Here is a 19,520-nt window from a genome sequence, read left to right on the forward strand (position 1 = left end):
TGGTGCCTGAACTTAAAAGTGCCTCTGGGGTCGTACTTACTGAACCGCACGACGTAACAAGAGAACTTGCTTTTCACTTCGAGAAGGTGTACCGGAAAAACTCTGAGTTCACGGAGGACGACTCTTCCGAATTCTTGGCAGACATCAAGCTGCATACCCTCACTGACCAAGACCGAGAACAGATGGAGGACGATCTCACATCGGATGAAATAATCAAAGCAATAGGTGATCTTAAGGTGGGCAAGGCGCTAGGGCCCAACGGCCTTCCAATTGAGCTATACAAGCTCAAGCCAGATAAGATAGTGCCACATTTGAAGGCCATGTATTACGACAGTAAGAAAACAGGTAAATTGCCGAGGGATCAACGCATAGCCACACTTGTCGCAATTCCCAAACCAGGGAAATCGAGGGATGAATGTGCATCGTACAGACCAATATCCCTCCTTAACGCAGAACCTAAAATACTGGCCAAATTATTAGCCAACAGACTCCGGCCTATTATAACTAAGCTAGTGTACCCTGACCAATCAGGCTTCATACCCCATCGCAACACGGCCCTCAACCTCCGGCGCCTTCATGGAGTGCTGGGGCGTTGCCCCAGAATCCAGGAGGATGCAATGGTGGTCTCGCTGGACGCAACCATGGCGTTCGTCACCCTTGAATGGGCATACCTCTTTGCGGTGCTCAAAAAGATGGGTTTTGGGCCCAAATTTATAGGGTGGGTACGCCTTTTATACGCCGAACCACTAGCACAAGTATCGGTCAACAATAAGATGTCAGAGGTGTTCGCACTGGGTAGAGGAACCAGGCAGGGTTGCCCTCTATCACCGCTGCTGTTCGCTCTCTCCCTTGAACCGCTCGCGGCCTGGATACGAAGAGATGTCTCCATCCGCGGACTTCGTTGGACCGAGGGTTGGGAGGATAGAATCTTGCTATACGCTGACGATATCCTACTCTATCTTTCCTCCCCTGCACGTTCATTGAGAGTGGTGCTAGATATTTTTGCCAGTTTCGGACGAAATTCAGGTTTCCGAATTAACTGGAGCAAGTCGACGATCTACATGCTCCACGGAACCGCTCCCTCCCTTCCTAGAGACTGCAAGATTCAGGTAGCGGTAGACGGCTTTCGGTATCTTGGTATATTTATAACCACTGATGCCAGGAAGCGATATGAACGAAACCTGGTGCCTCCATTGCAGAGGCTCCGAAGGGATGTAGATGTCTGGAGGAAGTTGCCCCTGTCCCTGCTCGGGAGAGCGGCACTGTTTAAAATGATGGCACTGCCTAGATTCCTATATGCCCTCCAAAATTACCCAGACATGGTACCTCAGGCGTTCTTTAAGGAGGTCGAGTCCCTGCAGAGAGACTTACTGTGGGATGGCAGACCTCGAATAGCACTCGGTAGGCTCACGTTAGGGTGGTACGATGGGGGTATTGCCCTGCCAGACATTAGGAAGTACTATTGGGCAGCGCAGCTGGCTGCAATTAACCAATGCCAATACGGAAATGGGGATGACCCTGCATACGGAATGGACAGGTGGATGCTGCTGGGTGGTGCCTTTACAAGAGCACTTTACTCTAGACCTACTAGGTACACGCTCACAGGCCCCACGAAACACGCGGTACAGATATGGCACGTGGCCAACAAAGCTCTGGGATGGGCCAATAAGCTCACACTGGCCACCCCCCTATGGGATACGGAACGGTTGGGGACTCTGGGGCGAACCAAAGGGTTTGACAAATGGGACCTCATCGGTATTTTGCATATCAGGGACCTGTGGGGGCGGAATGGAGTGGAAACGTTTGCTGCACTGCAACAAACATACGAACTGGCTGCATCAGAACATTTTCGTTATGCGCAGATCCAGCACTCTCTACAGGCCAACATCCCACCAGGCACGGAGCTGCCTGGGGCATCCCCACTCGAGGACAGACTGCTTGATGGGCATTTACCAGACAAATGCATATCCCTCACATACAAAAAGCTCATTCACCACACCCCTGACCCTCTCACGGCACTTAGGGAGAAATGGGTGCGGAATGGTCTGGAAATAGATGATGAAGAATGGCAGGATGCACTTTCCTCACCCAAAGAAGTGGCCATATCGGCAAAATTGAAACTAGTACAACTAAAGATTCTACATAGAGTCTATCTCTCAGGTAACCAATTAATACACATGGGTAGAAGCATGGATGGGTTATGTAGGAGGAGATGTGGGATGGAGGGAGCGTTCCTACATGTTCTTTGGGAGTGCCCATTAATTCAAGACTATTGGCAGAAAATCCTGAAAGTTATGAGTACGGTTTGGGGGGTGCCTTTGCTGCCTGAGGCCAAGAGATGCCTGCTGAACATTTGGGAGCCCACAGATTTAAATGTGAAAGGGAAAATATGGGCCACACTTGGGCAGATGATCGCTAAGCGCAATATAGCGCAGTTTTGGGGGGCCGCTGCGCCACCTACACTGAAGAAATGGAAAGAGGATATGGACTGGTATGGTTAGAGAGAAAACTGTCTATGTCGCGCGGGGATGTCCCCAAAAATGGTTGGCAATTTGGACTAAATGGAATGTGTATCGGGGGGGATTGTGTGAACCCCCAACTGTCCCATCCCCAGATGACCACTGTATGATGTAAAACGCATTGCATGTACTGTAACTATACATGCCTTGACGAAAGTAATGTACTGATACGTGTGACGAAAGGATACTATTTTAATATACGAGGTACAGATTTATACAACATGACCACTGTTTCTCTAAGTTAAATAAACAGAGTTTAAAAAAAAAAAAAAACTACACTGCCATGGTGCTGATGGCAGGCCCACAGTCATGTTTGCATTGTTACTGCAGTGGATGGCACAGTGGATACCACAGCAGGCCCTGGGTACACCTTGACTACCTTTGCCAATCGGGTGTATACTAATTTCATCATGTTGAAAGAAGGAGCAAAAAAAACATTACCCCCTGGTTAGCAGGGATAAAGTGTACAATCTTCTATAACCAGCAAAAATAGGGTTCACCACTTAGGCAAAAAAAAAAACGGGATGACACTGCAGAAAGGGAAAATTTCCAACATTTGCAAATTTTGAAAGGGACTAAAACCACAAGAAATTAGTTGAGTAACAGGTAAAGAAAGTGTTAGGTTGCAAACATAGGCAGTTGAAAGGACCTCGTAAGAAAGTGAGGCAAACGTTCTGCATTTCTTAGACACACTAGAATGGCAATGCTTAGTTAATTTGCATCGGTCCTCTGCTCCTGTTTGCAGTCTGTGCATAGTTCCTGTATGGTTTAGTGATGCAAAAAGGATATAAATATATTCACACACACAGCATGCAATATGTGGGTACAGTTGATCTATTGATTAAATGCTTTTGATTTGAAGATTACATAGCATACATAGGCCCCCTGGAGTGAAGGACTTCATGGGTAACGCATAATTAGACTTTCATATTGAAATACATTTGACCCTGTATTTAATGCACTTGACCATACATGTTTAAATTGAGGTTCTGTGTTATACAGCTGGATATGAAAAAAGCAGTAAGAAACCGATACAATTACCCTAGGTACTGTAGGGCTAGTACAGTTACGTTTTGATCACTTCCTGTTCCCCTTATCCAGCAAAACCTCGTTGAAAGGCCATATGTAGCACAGATGTGGGTCAAAAAATGAATTGTTAAGTCTGGCTATAGAGAGCGTAAGCTCTAGTTAAGGACCTCATGTCATCAATTCTTTGAAAATATACAATAAAAAGTTCAGCGAGAGGGTGGGGTTTGCATCAGCCCTTTTCACTCATTGGCTTTCATGTGTTTTCCATGTTTTGCTATTGGTTGCATGGGCAGCTATCAAGGCCATACCATTTTGTGGGTGGTTAGATTGCCACATTTGTGTTCTCATTAGGTTGTGGTCAATTTGGGATCAAGTAGTCCTACTAATCACCTTTGCAAGGTTACATGTTTCACTTTCCTGTGGTGAATTTTTGCTTGCATTGTATTTCGGTTCACCTCTGGCTCAGTCTAGGAAAGCTGGTGGCAAGGCATAAAGTCACTCCATTATCATCAAACACTTCCCTTGACAAAAAGGCAGACGTTTTGACTTATCCAATGCTTGTTATACTTGTTCACTAAAGAACAGTGATATTTTTGGAAAGTGATTGAAAGCTATTGATAAGCACACGTTTTGGTTTTAATGACCTTAGTAATAAAGGTATTTTGCAACACCGAGATGCGCTGCATGAAACAACGATATTTAGTGAAAATATATACCAAAAATATAGAATGATTTGAAAATGTGTATTTCAGAAACATGAATCCTACATTGTTATTTACCTGCAAACATATCAACTTGTAACTAAACTTACAATTACACACTTGACCCCAAATATGCTACAAGTCACAGAATGGTAGTTTAACCTGTTCCTCTGTAATCGGAGTACAAAGTGTGATGTACCATGGTGCATTGATGTCAGAAACCTTCTAGTTCAGCTATGAAGTAACTTGCACCTTACTTTTGTCACAGATGGGATCAGTGTGAGCGGTTTCCCACTCTCCAGTCCTTTCCGACAGGTTGTCAAACCAAAAGTGGAGAGTAAGCCCATCAATCCATCGGAGAGTAGCAAAGGCGGGGACTTCAGCCACGTAAAGGTAAGTGGGCACGTGCCCATGCCCTATGCTTCAGGAGCTCTTGTGATTGTGCATCACAGTCAGACTGAACTGTTGCAATAAACCTAAAACTGAGCAAAGCATTGGGTGTTTGCTGGATTGGGGCTTAGAGCATAACATGCCAGTAAGCAATGCATTGTCACTTCCTTGAGGCCAGTAGACATGAGGGATGGAGTGCCTTGAAACTGAAAACCACACGAGCCGCTAAGGCTACCAAAATTCAGTATCGGTACTCATCGGCTGTCACTGTGGAGCTGTTGGAAAACGAGGCAGCATCTGTGAGGCCTGCACAAATAACATGACTACATTTGTCCTTCACTGGGAACCAAACACCCAATTGTAGCGCCTGACTCTCCGAGGGTAGCGTTGCAGAGCAGTCTGAGGCTTACTCAAGGGAGGTGGTGTGGGCTAGTAATCGCCATTTGCAGGTGCACAAAAATAACACTCAATAATTGATTGTCCAGTCTGTACTTTGCTTTATAAAAGTAAGAGTACATTTATTAAACACACACACTACTCAATACTATGCACCAATTTACAAATATACATAAGCTGTTGGAATTACTTTGTGACATTGCATAACATCTCCACCCCTCCCGCAAAGGGGGGGGGGGTCTAGTACCACCACTCCCATGTATGCACATCCACTTGTCTCCAATGCAGATAGTTGAACATAACCTGGAGCGAGGGCCCTGCGCACTGGCACCATCCCAGTGGCGACCCACCCCATTACCTCAACAAGCATTAAAAAGGGGTAAACCTGCCTTGGTGACACATGACCCTGACTGAGCATCTCCTACTGACCATAAAGTATGCACCTCTATATCCTAAGGGCTAGCAGTCTGGGGTCTTCACCTAAGCGCAGCAGCAAGAATCCATGTTTACGCACACTTTAGAATGACAGTACTCATCACCTTGGTTGATCATTTGAATGCATTGCAATTACAGCCCCTAAAGGCATCACAGATGAAATCACAGGATTGCGCATATACAGCCAGACACCCTAGCAGGACTGTCTGGCAACATAGCCCTTCAAAAGAAGTACTCCTGGCAAATACACTTCTCCTGCAGTGCGCCTCTTCACTTTAAAAGGAATCACAGGTAAAAGCATGGGATTACGTAAATACAGCCAGACCCCCTAGCAGGAAGGTCCAGCAACATAACTCCATTTAGCTTAACATCACCTTACACAGGTACTTCACTTTACACATGTGACGTCCAGTCCACCTAAAAAGAAATAACCAATAGTAAATGCATTTCGGTGCAATTACACCACTTCACCTCCAGGGGATGCCCTTCTCCAGACATCCCCAACTCAGCCCTTCACTCCATGATGCACTTCATAGTACACCCTCCACTGTAGAACATAAGTTCCAGCCTAGAAGGTGTTAAAGGCTGGCAGAGCCCTTGAGGGGTTATTCTTTCAGATGCCCCGTGAAACTTATGGGTGGACTGTTCTTCTTTATGCTGGGGGAGGCTGTGGTGCTCCTGCAGCCCCCCTGCACCCCTTTTCACACATAAGGGTGACCCCCCTCCTCTGGGGCCACCAGGCGCCAAAACCGCAGATTTCTTCGTGCTGGGGGGGGCAAAGACTGCGCTTCTCCAGCAGCTGCCCCAGCACCTTTTCACAAGTGAGGGTGACCCCCCTCCTCTGGGGGCCACAAAGCACCAAAACAGCAGATTTCCAAATGCCTGGCGAGGCATTATGGGGCGCTTCATGCTCCTCTTTACTAGCCCCAGCCACTGGGAACACTCTCCTCTGCCCTCTGGGTCTCTGAGAGGGTAGATTCAGCAGTGTGCTGTCTTCACTGGCTCCCTGTGCCAGCCTTTCGCCAGGCTCTCCTTCTGGGCCTCTCTTCTCCCTGCGCAGAGGCCCCTGCTTCTGTGCACCAGTCCTGGGCTCTTCTTCTGGTGCTGATAGGGTCCTGGGGGCAGTCAGGGGGTCTCTCCTTCCAACTGCCCATTGCGCCAGGCTCCAGCACCTTCAGCCGACCACACCCCAGAGAGCTTCTCCTCCTGTGCAAGCACTTTTTAAAAGTTGAGTAGGGGGCTGGCAGGAAGTCCCTGTTGGTCCTATCAAACAGCGACACATCACTTTCCGGCCCCTGCTCCCTCCTTCTTGTCCAGCCTCTGGGTTTGTTCAAAATGGCTTCGTCCAGGGTCTCTGCCACATGTCTCGGAAGCACCTTCCCCCCAAGCTGCCTTCCCTCCTTGGTGCAGCCTGGTGCCTGGCACCCAGCGACAGCGGTTGATGGATTGGCCTGTAGCCCCACCCATCTTCTCTTCGTGGAGAGGAGGCCGTCGCTTGTGGAAGAAAGGTTATCAATCCATCCAGCTGAGGTCAGCCCTCAGCCTGGGTCTGGTCATGGCTGGCTCAGAGAAATATGACAGTTCTGGAGGACCCAAAAGCAGTACAAATATGACTTTGGACTCTGCAGAATACTTATTTTCACATTTGCTACATTGGACTTAAGTGCGTGTCTGGAATCTGTAGGCCTAACGGAAAATAATCTAGCCATGGGCCCCACATCCCCATAGGAGAATAATGAAGTGAAAACACAGTAAAACACACTGACTTTCCCTGGCATGTTTCTTTTCAGTGTATAAAGCCTATTCCATGTCACCACCCAATACTGCATAAGTCCTGCCACACCATTCACTTTGTAGCTGCTCCTGGACTGCGCACGCTAGGAATCTCCCCTGCGCAGCCCGTACACGTGTGCACACGCATGTACACATGTCTGCATGTAACCAGCCTGGTGTCCCTTACTCCAGCTGCTGCGCAGTGGCCTGGTCAAGCCAGGGGAACACCAGTAAAATCCCCATGCAGTCTCTTACATCCTGAGTTCACTGTGGGTGAGTCTCAACTTATGAGGCTCCCCCACAGTAAAAGCTCAACAATTAGGTGCTCAAAAAGCGAAAAATCCAGGCGGCCCACAGTGTCAGAACCACCTTCTAACACACGCCGCGCCCAGCTGATTCCTACAGGGAAGAAGTAGCCACTCTACATGGGTACACTTCCCGTTGTCAGCGATAACTAGTTATAAGGGGTTCTGACCAGACCCCCCTTACTGACCAGTTATCCGCTTAGACCATCTACTCCTCCCATCCATGAAATCTCCACCCATGACAGGGATCCCAGGCTACCCTAAGAACCCTCCGGGCTCTAGGTTAGATACCTCTAGGTCACTCATGGTCTACATGGACTCAGCCTAACTAGGCTCACCTTTGCCCTTGGGCATGCAACACTATGCCTACCACTTCTCCGGACAATAGTCCAGTGCCTCAGCCCCAATGCGGTCTTCTGGGATAGGTCTAAATCCCATCCCCTGGGTCACTGGCTGGTCTCCCTTCCAGAGTATGTTCCAACCAGTACCCTCTCTCCGTTTGGTCCTTGCACCCCAAAGATGCAACCTCTCTGGACCCTCACCCTCAGCCTGCCGCTGAGGTCATTCTGCTGCCACCACCCTTTCGGGATGACTGTCTTCCCTAAAGAAAGCACAGCCACTTGTGCTTCCCCACACAGAAAGCACCCTTTGGCCACTGGCCTGGCTCCCTGATAGGACCTCAGACCGGCCTCACCACCACACTGGCAGTGCCAGGGAGGAACACTGAGGGTGCCTCATCAGACATCCTACAGCTCATTCCCCCCGTCAGTAGCTCCACCCGGAAACTACCCCGGGAACCTAGACCCCTTCCTTGTTCTCCGCTGCGAGAACAGGGTCTATGTACCCTTCCCTCCGAGAGGTGCGCTCTCCTCCCGGAGTACCCTTAGAGAGCCTGTGGCTCCCGAGTTAGCTAGACCCAGGCCCACCTCTCATGGCTGTCCCTGGTCTCCCTGCAGCGCCTTGGGAGACCGCCCAGGGACCTACAGGGTCCCTGGATGGCCTGCACCACCCCTCCTGAAGAGCAGGGTCCCTTCACTTAAGATAGGCCCCACCTGTGTTCAGGGTGGTACTACCTGGCAGAAGTCCACCTCCTACCTCGAGCTAGGGGAACACCCCCATGCTCCTGGTCCTTGAGTCCAAGTCCCATAGGACCTACCTGACTGGTTACCGGCTAGGCATCGCCCCAGCCACCACTTCAGGTTCCCTCCACCAGCTCCTGGTCCTGGGGTTCAAGTCCCACCGGACCTACCGGACTGGTCACCGGCCACCCGACCCCGACACCTCAGGGTCCACCACTAACCCTTCCCCTGGAAACTAGGGAGCACATCGCCCCCACTCAGATCTCCACTGGGTCAGTTACCTAGCCCACCTAGGGGCTACCACTACACATCATCACTAAGGAACTATCCTCCTTGGGGGCCACCCACTACCAGCGGCCACCCCTGGGTTGCTCACCTCCCCACCAGTTAACCTGGGGACCTGCCGGACACTCAACTCTACCACACCCTCCTCCCACCGTGGGAAAAGTTTCTTGGGGTCTCCCACCATGGGAACTCCTGGGGCGCTACTACCCAGGGTAAAGAAACCTCCTGACACACCCTTCCAGTGGTTTTGGCCTGTGCCATTAGCAAGAAACTTCCAGTGGGGGAAGGATATAGGGGGCCCCTCCTGTGGAAACCCTCCCTGCCCTTAAAAAGCGCAGGAACCTCCCAGGACCCCTACTTCTCCTGTCCCCCTTGAAGGTCAATCCACCCCTACACCCGCACCTGTGATGTAGGTATCAGTTGCTGTCCCTATCTCTTGAGGAGACACCCTCCTCATGCAGGTGTAGTGTATGTAGTGTTAGGGTTCAAAGGTGTACAATATGGCTTAGAACATTTGTATGCAATCATTTCCTGGAAAGCAGCATCCCGCTAGCACATTATAATCAACAAAGCGCAGTCATATCAATACAGCTTACATTTAAACCATAATAACTTCACATGACACATATGGGCGCTGGGCTTTCCTTTCCCATACCTTTAGTTCACATAACCAAAGCTGTGAACCCTTCTCAGAGCCTTGCGCTCTTCCATTTTCTCATTGCTGCATAGGTGATGTGTGGCAAAACTGGACTTATCAAATGCCATAAATGCACACCAGAATGGGATACTATGTTTCCCGCCGCTAGACACCAATGTTGGAAAACGAGGCAGCATCTGTGAGGCCTGCACAAATAACATGACTACATTTGTCCTTCACTGGGAACCAAACACCCAATTGTAGCGCCTGACTCTCAGAGGGTAGCGTTGCAGAGCAGTCTGAGGCTTACTCAAGGGAGGTGGTGTGGGCTAGTAATCGCCATTTGCAGGTGCACAAAAATAACACTCAATAATTGATTGTCCAGTCTGTACTTTGCTTTATAAAAGTAAGAGTACATTTATTAAACACACACACTACTCAATACTATGCACCAATTTACAAATATACATAAGCTGTTGGAATTACTTTGTGACATTGCATAACATCTCCACCCCTCCCGCAAAGGGGGGGTGGGGTCTAGTACCACCACTCCCATGTATGCACATCCACTTGCCCCCAATGCATATAGTTGAACATAACCTGGAGCGAGGGCCCTGCACACTGGCACCATCCCAGTGGCGACCCACCCCATTACCTCAACAAGCATTAAAAAGGGGTAAACCTGCCTTGGTGACACATGACCCTGACTGAGCATCTCCTACTGACCATAAAGTATGCACCTCTATATCTTAAGGGCTAGCAGTCTGGGGTCTTCACCTAAGCGCAGCAGCAAGAATCCATGTTTACGCACACTTTAGAATGACAGTACTCATCACCTTGGTTGATCATTTGTATGCATTGCAATTACAGCCCCTAAAGGCATCACAGATGAAATCACAGGATTGTGCATATACAGCCAGACACCCTAGCAGGACTGTCTGGCAACATAGCCCCACTTGGCTTATGACATCTCCTTACACATGTGACTTACAGTCCCTTCAAAAGAAGTACTCCTGGCAACTACACTTCTCCTGCAGTGCGCCTCTTCACTTTAAAATGAATCACAGGTAAAAGCATGGAATTACGTAAATACAGCCAGACCCCCTAGCAGGAAGGTCCAGCAACATAACTCCATTTAGCTTAACATCACCTTACACAGGTACTTCACTTTACACATGTGACTTCCAGTCCACCTAAAAAGAAATAACCAATATTAAATGCATTTCGGTGCAATTACACCACTTCACCTCCAGGGGATGCCCTTCTCCAGACATCCCCAACTCAGCCCTTCACTCCATGATGCACTTCATAGTACACACTCCGCTGTAGAACATAAGTTCCAGCCTAGAAGGTGTTAAAGGCTGGCTGAGCCCTTGAGGGGTTATTCTTTCAGATGCCCCATGAAACTTATGGGTGGACTGTTCTTCTTCATGCTGGGGGAGGCTGCGGTGCTCCTGCAGCACCCCTGCACCTCATTTCACACATGAGGGTGTGACCCCCTCCTCTGAGGCCACCAGGCGCCGAAACAGCAGATTTCTTCGTGCTGGGGGGGGGGGAAAGACTGCGCTTCTCCAGCAGCTCCCCCAGCACCTTTTCACAAGTGAGGGTGACCCCCCTCCTCTGGGGGCCACAAAGCACCAAAACAGCAGATTTCCAAATGCCCGGCGAGGCATTATGGGACGCTTCATGCTCCTCTTTACCAGCCCCAGCCACTGGGAACACTCTCCTCTGCCCTCTGGGTCTCTGAGAGGGTAGATTCAGCAGTGTGCTGTCTTCACTGGCTCCCTGCGCCAGCCTTTCGCCAGGCTCTCCTTCTGGGCCTCTCTTCTCCCTGCGCAGAGGCCCCTGCTTCTGTGCACCAGTCCTGGGCTCTTCTTCTGGTGCTGATAGGGTCCTGGGGTCAGTCAGGGGGTCTCTCCTTCCAACTGCCCATTGCGCCAGGCTCCAGCTCCTTCAGCCGACCACACCCCAGAGAGCTTCTCCTCCTGTGCAAGCACTTTTTAAAAGTTGAGTAGGGGCTCGCAGGAAGTCCCTGTTGGTCCTATCAAACAGCGACACATCACTTTCCTGCCCCTTCTCCCTCCTTCTTGTCCAGCCTCTGGGTTTGTTCAAAATGGCATCATCCAGGGTCTCTGCCACATATCTCGGAAGCACCTTCCCCCCAAGCTGCCTTCCCTCCTTGGTGCAGCCTGGTGCCTGGCACCCAGCGACAGCGGTTGATGGATTGGCCTGTAGCCCCACCCATCTTCTCTTCATAGAGAGGAGGCCCTCGCTTGTGGAAGAAAGGTTATCAATCCATCCAGCTGAGGTCAGCCCTCAGCCTGGGTCTGGTCATGGCTGGCTCAGAGAAATATGACAGTTCTGGATGACCCAAAAGCAGTACAAATATGACTTTGGACTCTGCAGAATACTTATTTTCACCTTTGCTACATTGGACTTAAGTGCATGTCTGGAATCTGTAGGCCTAACGGAAGTTAATCTAGCCATGGGCCCCACATCCCCATAGGGGAATAATGAAGTGAAAACACAGTAAGACACACTGACTTTCCCTGGCATGTTTCTTTCCAGTGTATACAGCCTATTCCATGTCACCACCCAATACTGCATAAGTCCTGCCACACCATTCACTTTGTAGCTGCTCCTGGACTGCGCACGCTAGGAATCTCCCCTGCGCAGCCCGTACACGTGTGCACACGCATGTACACATGTGTCTGCATGTAACCAGCCCGGTGTCCCTTACTCCAGCTGCTGCGCAGTGGCCTGGTCAAGCCAGGGGAACACCAGTAAAATCCTCATGCAGTCTCTTACATTCTGAGTTCACTGTGGGTGAGTCCCAACTTATGAGGCTCCCCCACAGTAAAAGCTCAACAATTAGGTGCTCAAAAAGCAAAAAATCCGGGCGGCCCATAGTGTCAGAACCACCTTCTAACAGGAGCCATCTGTAAAATGGTGTAAGGGAACCTCAAGTGTGTCCTAAGAGATATCAGCAGGTGGAGTTTACTCTCAGCTAAACGCCTCTGCCCCAGCTCCTGTTTCTCCAGCCACTCTGGCCGCCCTCCTTGGATGATGCTCCAGCACATTCCGATGCACGGCATCACATTCCAAGGACAGAGTCGTCCATTGTTCTTAATATCACAGAGGAAGACACATCATTCTGCTGTGGGGACAATGCGTTCTTACCCAATCCTTGATTAGAGTTGGATCCCATGGATGTTAACAACCAGTGCCGAACCGATTCTATGCTATTTGTGCAGAGATCTTGACTGACTGTAACTGTTATGACCTGCTGGTTGTACCTGGTTGTTGATTATGTAATAATGAACCAGTGCCTCCTGTTGTGATAACCATCACCGCCTAGGGTACACAGACCCTCTGGGAACATATATACGCTGATTTTGATTTCACTTTTTCACTGTGATGGTGTAATACTGTCTACATTGCTTAAACATCTATAAAAAATATTTGCAAAAATTAAATTAAAATATCTCAGAGGAAGACACCACACCACTATTCTTCCTGCCACTGGCCAGGGATATCGGCGTTAGATTTAAAACAACCATTTTAGCAATCGTTGAGTCTAGTGTGCAGCGTCCCGGGCAATTATTTTCTTATTCGAAATAATTGATCCATTGATTGGTACTCAGTACAGGTGATTACGGTTATGTGTCGATCCTTTTTTTGCAATCGCCTGCCACTTTTCCCTTTGCCCTTAGTATAGTTATAAGTACAGTAAGTGCCACACTTCAGTACTGAGTTAAAGCGAGCAAGGCAATGTGAAGTAAATTCCTGCACTGGTAGAGGAAGAGAATGTTGTTTTTAGGGTTTATCAAAGGGTTACAGAATTAATAGTTATCATGTTGGGCACGAGACACGCCATTAATATAGTTGGTAATCATCCTACTTGTTTATGGCCCTTCATTTAAACAATTTTAAAGTTAAATGTGTCTAACTCTATGTCTTGCCTGGCCCTTCAAGATCAGATGCAAGGCTGGTGGGATTGGTTAGGACTAGGGAGTGTAAAGCACCTGGTATAACCTTCCGCATCCATCACTAAAATATTGGATGGGCAATTATGGGCCTTGGACCAGACACACTGTGCTCATGATGGGTTCTGCTACAGTCTGAGCGGATTTCTGACTTTTCGGGCATTCAACACTCTAGAGGGGGTGGATTTACGTGTCATTGGCTTTGTAAAGCTTAAAGGGCATTTTTTGGGGGGAAAGTAGGGAGACGTATTATATGATGGTCTTTCTTGTTTTATGAATAGTCACGTGTTATTGGGAAGGTGGTGGTGAGAAGCAAATGTACATGGCTAACATGGCAATTACTCTTACTATGTTGGAAGTTTACAACCTTATTTCACGAGTGACACAGAGGCCGCCTCGGATCACTCCATGCGATGCTCTGGGGGAGAGCACCTCAAAGGCCTCTGCATCTCAGCAGGGTTCAACTTACTAAAGCAAGAGAGTCGCAGCCTCAAGTCTGAGTATCTGGCACATTCCAACGATCAGAGTCTGCATTGTTTAACTGTGGGATGAAAGAAGCGCCCGAGGTGTACTGTCGGTTGCACCGAAATTATTCAAGGCATACTGTGAGTTCAACGGCCAGAGCTGCACAAATTAAAACAAGAGCAGATGTATAGATGTGAGTTGCACGTGAATCAGCCAGAAGTATCGGTACTTCCATTCGGGTATTTTCCATCTGTCATGACGCTGCTTCCAGTGGGAAAGGCATTTCCTGTGCATCCTGCCTATGGCTGCGAGGGAGCCTGGGCTTCTGTGCTGCTCCTGAAATAGAAGTTCTGAGTATGTGTTGTGGCCCGTCCCAAAGAGTCGGAGTGTCTGGAATACAAGCTACTATTTTCTTTTTGTGGAAAATTGTTTTCATTCGTTGCCAGGAAATCTCGTTGTGTTTGCAGACTTTTACCTTTGGACTCTTACACGGACTGCAACCTTTTTTTGGGACTCCATGAGATTTGTAAGTGTAGTATAAACATGGGGAGCAGTGGCATCTGATGATCTTTAAAGTGATGGGGTGAAACCTCCCCCCGCTGGCAGCGAGTAAGCGGAGGGAATCCCAAGAAACTTTTTTTAAAAAGTGGGTCAAATAATGGATTGTATGATAAATAGGCGTTGAAAGGACACCTCAGTGGCAGGGGCTCTGCTGTCCTGGTCTGTGGGGCCTCAGAGAGATTGGCTCTGCTGTTCCAGTGTGTGGGGCTTCAGAGGAAGGGGCACAGCTGTCCTGGTCTGTGGGGCCGCAGATGAAGCGGCGCTGCTGTACTGCTGTGTGGGGCCTCAGATGAACGGGCTCTACTGCTCTGGTCTGTGGGGCCTCAGATGAAGGGGCGCTGGGTTCTGGGCTGTGGGGCCTCAGATGAAGGGGCTCTGCTGTCCTGGTCTGTGGGGCCTCAGAGGAAGGGGCTGTGCTGTTCTGGTCTCTGGGGCCTCAGAGGGATTGGCACAGTTGTCCTGGTCTGTGTGGCCTCACAGCGAGGGGCACCGCTGTCTTGGTCTGTGGGGCCTCAGAAGAAGGGGCTCTGCTGTTGTGGTCTGTGGGGCCTCGGAGGAAGGGTCACAGCTGTCCTGGTCTGTGGGAGCTCCGAGGAAGGGTCACAGCTGTTCTGGACTGTGGGACCTCAGAGGAAGGGGCACAGCTGTCCTGGTGTGTGGGGCCTCAGAGGGATTGGCACAGCTGTCCTGTGGGGCCTCAGAGGGATTGGCCCAGCTATTCTGGTCTGTGGGGCCTCAGAGGGATTGGCTCTGCTTTTCTGGTCTGTGGGGCCTCAGAGGGATTGGCGCTGCTGTACTGGTCTGTGGGGCCTCAGATGAAGGGACACAGCTGTCCTGGTCTGTGGGGCCTCCGAAGGATTGGCACAGCTGTCCTGTGGGGCCTCAGGGGGATTGGCTCTGCTGTTCTGGTCTGTGGGGCCTCAGAGGGATTATTGCTGCTGTAATCCGTGGGGCCTCAGATGAAGGGGCTCTGCTGTTGTGGTCGGTGGGGCCTCAGAGGAAGGGTCACAGCTGTCCTGATCTGTGGGAGCTCCGAGGAAGGGTCACAGCTGTTCTGGACTGTGGGGCCTGAGAGGAAGGGGCACAGCTGTCCTGGTGTGTGGGGCCTCAGAGGGATTGGCACAGCTATTCTGGTCTGTGGGGCCTCAGAGGGATTGGCTCTGCTTTTCTGGTCTGTGGGGCCTCAGAGGGATTGGCTCTGCTTTTCTGGTCTGTGGGGCCTCAGAGGGATTGGCGCTGCTGTACTGGTCTGTGGGGCCTCAGATGAAGGGACACAGCTGTCCTGGTCTGTGGGGCCTCCGAAGGATTGGCACAGCTGTCCTGTGGGGCCTCAGGGGGATTGGCTCTGCTGTTCTGGTCTGTGGGGCCTCAGAGGGATTATTGCTGCTGTAATCCGTGGGGCCTCAGATGAAGGGGCTCTGCTGTTCTGGTCGGTGGGGCCTCAGAGGAAGGGTCACAGCTGTCCTGGTCTGTGGGAGCTCCGAGGAAGGGGCACAGCTGTCCTGGTCGCTGGTGCCTCAAATGGATTGGCACAGCTGTCCTGGTCTGTGGGGCCTCAAAGGGATTATTGCTGCTGGACTGGTCTGTGGGGCCCCAGATGAAGGGGAGCTACTGTACTGGTCTGTGAGGCCTCAGATAAAGGGCACTGCTGATCTGGTCAGTGGGGCCTCAGAGGCAAGGGCACTGCTGTTCTGGTGTGTGGGGCCACAGATGAAGGGGTTCTGCTCTGCTGGTCTGTGGGGCCGCAGATGAAGCGGCGCTGCTGTACTGCTGTGTGGGGCCTCAGATGAAGGGGCTCTACTGCTCTGGTCTGTGGGGCCTCAGATGAAGCTACGCTACTGTACTGCTGTGTGGGGCCTCAGATGAAGGGGCTCTACTGCTCTGGTCTGTGGGGCCTCAGATGAAGGGGCGCTGGGTTCTGGGTTGTGGGGCCTCAGATGAAGGGGCTCTGCTGTCCTGGTCTGTGGGGCCTCAGAGGAAGGGGCTCTACTGCTCTGGTCTGTGGGGCCTCAGATGAAGGGGCGCTGGGTTCTGGGCTGTGGGGCCTCAGATGAAGGGGCTCTGCTGTCCTGGTCTGTGGGGCCTCAGAGGAAGGGGCTGTGCTGTTCTGGTCTCTGGGGCCTCAGAGGGATTGGCACAGTTGTCCTGGTGTGTGTGGCCTCACAGCGAGGGGCACCGCTGTCTTGGTCTGTGGGGCCTCAGCAGAAGGGGCGCTGCTGTCGTGGTCTGTGGGGCCTCGGAGGAAGGGTCACAGCTGTCCTGGTCTGCGGGACCTCAGAGGAAGGGTCACAGCTGTCCTGGTCTGTGGGGCCTGAGAGTGACTGGGTCTGCTGTCCTGGTCTGTGCGGCCTCAGAGGGATTGGCTCTGCTGTCCTGGTCTGTGCGGCCTCAGAGGAGGGGGTGCTGCTGTCCTGGTCTGTGGGGTCTCAGAGGGATTGGCTCTGCTCTCCTGGTCTGTGGGGCCTCAGCAGAAGGGGCGCTGCTGTCGTGGTCTGTGGGGTCTCAGAGGGATTGGCTCTGCTGTCCTGGTCTGCAGTGGAGCCTCAGGGGAGGGGGCGCTGCTGTCCTGGTCTGTGGGGCCTCAGCAGAAAGGGCGCTGCTGTCGTGGTCTGTGGGGCAGTATCATAAGCGCTATTGTTTTTAGGTGTTCAGAGAAAGTGCACCCACACCTTGCTCCATCTGGGGGCTCAGCAGAAGTCTCCGCAGCCCTGCTGTAAGGGGTGCAGCCGAAGGGGCAGCACCTCTTCTAATGCATTGAAGCTGCTGACAAGCCCCACTGTTGGAAAGCCTCCAACATGTATTAACTGCCCGTGTGTTTTGTTAGAAAGCCAGACATAATAACACTAATATACCATTTTCCAGCGCCTCCTAGCCCCTTCTGGCATTTCTAAGCATTGTAGATGATCATGATCCGTGGTACTGTGACAGGTTCAGGTACATGTAGGCACTGACTGTGGCACTTCCTGGTTGATAGTGTGCGCTTGCGCACACACGCCCTGCATGGTTCTGGGATGAAAAGAATAGAATTGCTGATTCTTCCTTTCTACGTCAGTAAGAGCGCTCCTACATACAGGTGCAGCTTTACTTCTTTTTACACTTCATATAAATTCCCGTTAAAAGACGCGTGGAAGACTGCACCACACCCTGCGTACTAAACCCTCATGTGCAGACAGTGTGTGCATGCATGTGTCTGCTAGCCCAGTCTGCGTGCCTCCCGTGTGGTGCGTGCCTCATACTGTTACCAGCTAATTGACAATGACCCAGTCTCATTCCATAGGCATTAAAATGTGTCCTTAAAATCCATCAAAAGGCACACAGTAAGGAGTTTCTTTCGCCGCTCCTCCGAGCTCCATTGTTGAGGCCTGGCCTCGGTCACATTGAACAATACCCGGTGAATAAGTACAATCAACTCTTGAAAGAAAACCTGCGCACTCAGGACACTGTCAAGAATGATGGGCTTCGAAGCGGTGAGATGTAAGATACAAGCGCACAAAGGGTTTCTGTTCTTGATCTGAAAAGATAAACCAGTGCCTATCTTTTGCTTAATTTTGACGCTATATAAGCGCTCTTAGAATTTTGTATAGAGGACAAGATGTATGGAAAGCTGAACTGTCCTCACTGGGTTGAAAATAGACCACGTCATATCATACATCGTTTACATGTGGGTGCCCCATGGGTGCAGCGGGGCACATACAGCTTTAGGGACTGTGTTTTTAGGTCTCGCCTAGCGATTGCGTTTACGCAATCGCTATGCGAGACTCTAGTAAAGGGGCATTTCAAAGTGCTCCCAAAAGTGGATTGCATGGCGAGCACGCGCACAATCACGTGCATCGTGCCGCCATGCAATCCGTTTGGGGAAGCGCTTCGGCCCACTGGTGCCCTCGCATCAAACTTCAAAGAGACCGCTCCCCCACCTGGAATGCTCACCCCCGCCAAGCGCGTGCGCCACGCTCCGCCGCGTCACATATTTGCTTTCACTTTTTCTTTATTTGCGTATCCATCCTTCTCATTCGTCCTTATATTATCCCTCTCGAGCCGCTTTCGCTTTCCTGATTTCACACCTCCCCCTCCTTTCTTTTCCGTTCACTCTTTCTTCCGTGCCTTCTCTTGCCCACTATTCTCCTCCGTCGTCTTCCGCTACTCTTTCTTCCTCTCTTTCTCCATATCATTGTCTAAACTCATTCCTGCGTTCTGTGTCCCAATCCATCTATCCGCCCCATCCCTTTATCTCCCGTCCACTCGCAACCACACACACTCTTGATTTACACTCTCTCGTTTTCTTTTCGTTCTTCGAATTGGCGGTCCAGCACTAACCTCTTTGATCCTCTCATCCGTAGCTGCAGCCGCCCTTGGCTCGGCTCCCCCTCTAGGGTGTGGTAATGAAGCCTTCTGCTAATGAGCACAGGCAAACATGACATCACCTCTGCTCACCCCCGTGATGTTTAGAAATGCAAGCGCAATAAACAAATAAGCCCGCTGGCCAGCTGTGCGACACGCACAGAGGCGGAGAAGCAGCCAGCAGAGAGCTGCAGCTAGGAGAACACAAGAACGCCCAACTCACCAGGGTAGGAAACTTTTCTTTTTAGGCCTGTTAGCCAACACCTTTTCAGTCAGCCCTCTTCATCTATAAGTCTGTTGTAGTGTCTTCCATCCACCATAGCATAGAGCATGGGGCACAGGTCAGCCTACTTCAGCCCTTGGGTGAGTGGCAGCTTTCTGCTCTTGCACAATGCACAAATCTGCAAAATGAGTAGTCCTCTTTCGTGCTTGGAGCTACTAGTGCAATGTGTGCTTTTAACTCACAATACACAGCAATTCTTGTTTTACTTAGGTGAGGGATCAGCGGGTCCCCCAACACTGCTACTGGGCCACTTGTGTGTCTTCATATAGCAACCATTCACAAACAATTGAAGCAGTGATAAAGGCAAAAGATAGGCAGTCAACGCCAGACCTATTGGT

General features: G+C 50.6%; 1 protein-coding gene across 3 annotated transcripts in view; it reads left to right on the top strand.

Annotated features, from left to right (window-relative positions):
- TRAPPC9 (trafficking protein particle complex subunit 9) overlaps positions 1-19,520 on the top strand; it is a 2,530,995-nt gene that overhangs the window by 931,372 nt on the left and 1,580,103 nt on the right. For all 3 annotated transcript variants that reach the window (XM_085604860.1, XM_085604858.1, XM_085604859.1), the window contains exon 18: positions 4,518-4,642. In XM_085604860.1, coding sequence (XP_085460986.1) covers positions 4,518-4,642 — 125 coding nt within the window. The remainder of the gene's footprint in view (positions 1-4,517; positions 4,643-19,520) is intronic.

The sequence above is a fragment of the Triturus cristatus genome, chromosome 5_1 (genome assembly GCF_964204655.1).
Source record: "Triturus cristatus chromosome 5_1, aTriCri1.1, whole genome shotgun sequence".
NCBI lineage: Eukaryota > Metazoa > Chordata > Amphibia > Caudata > Salamandridae > Triturus > Triturus cristatus.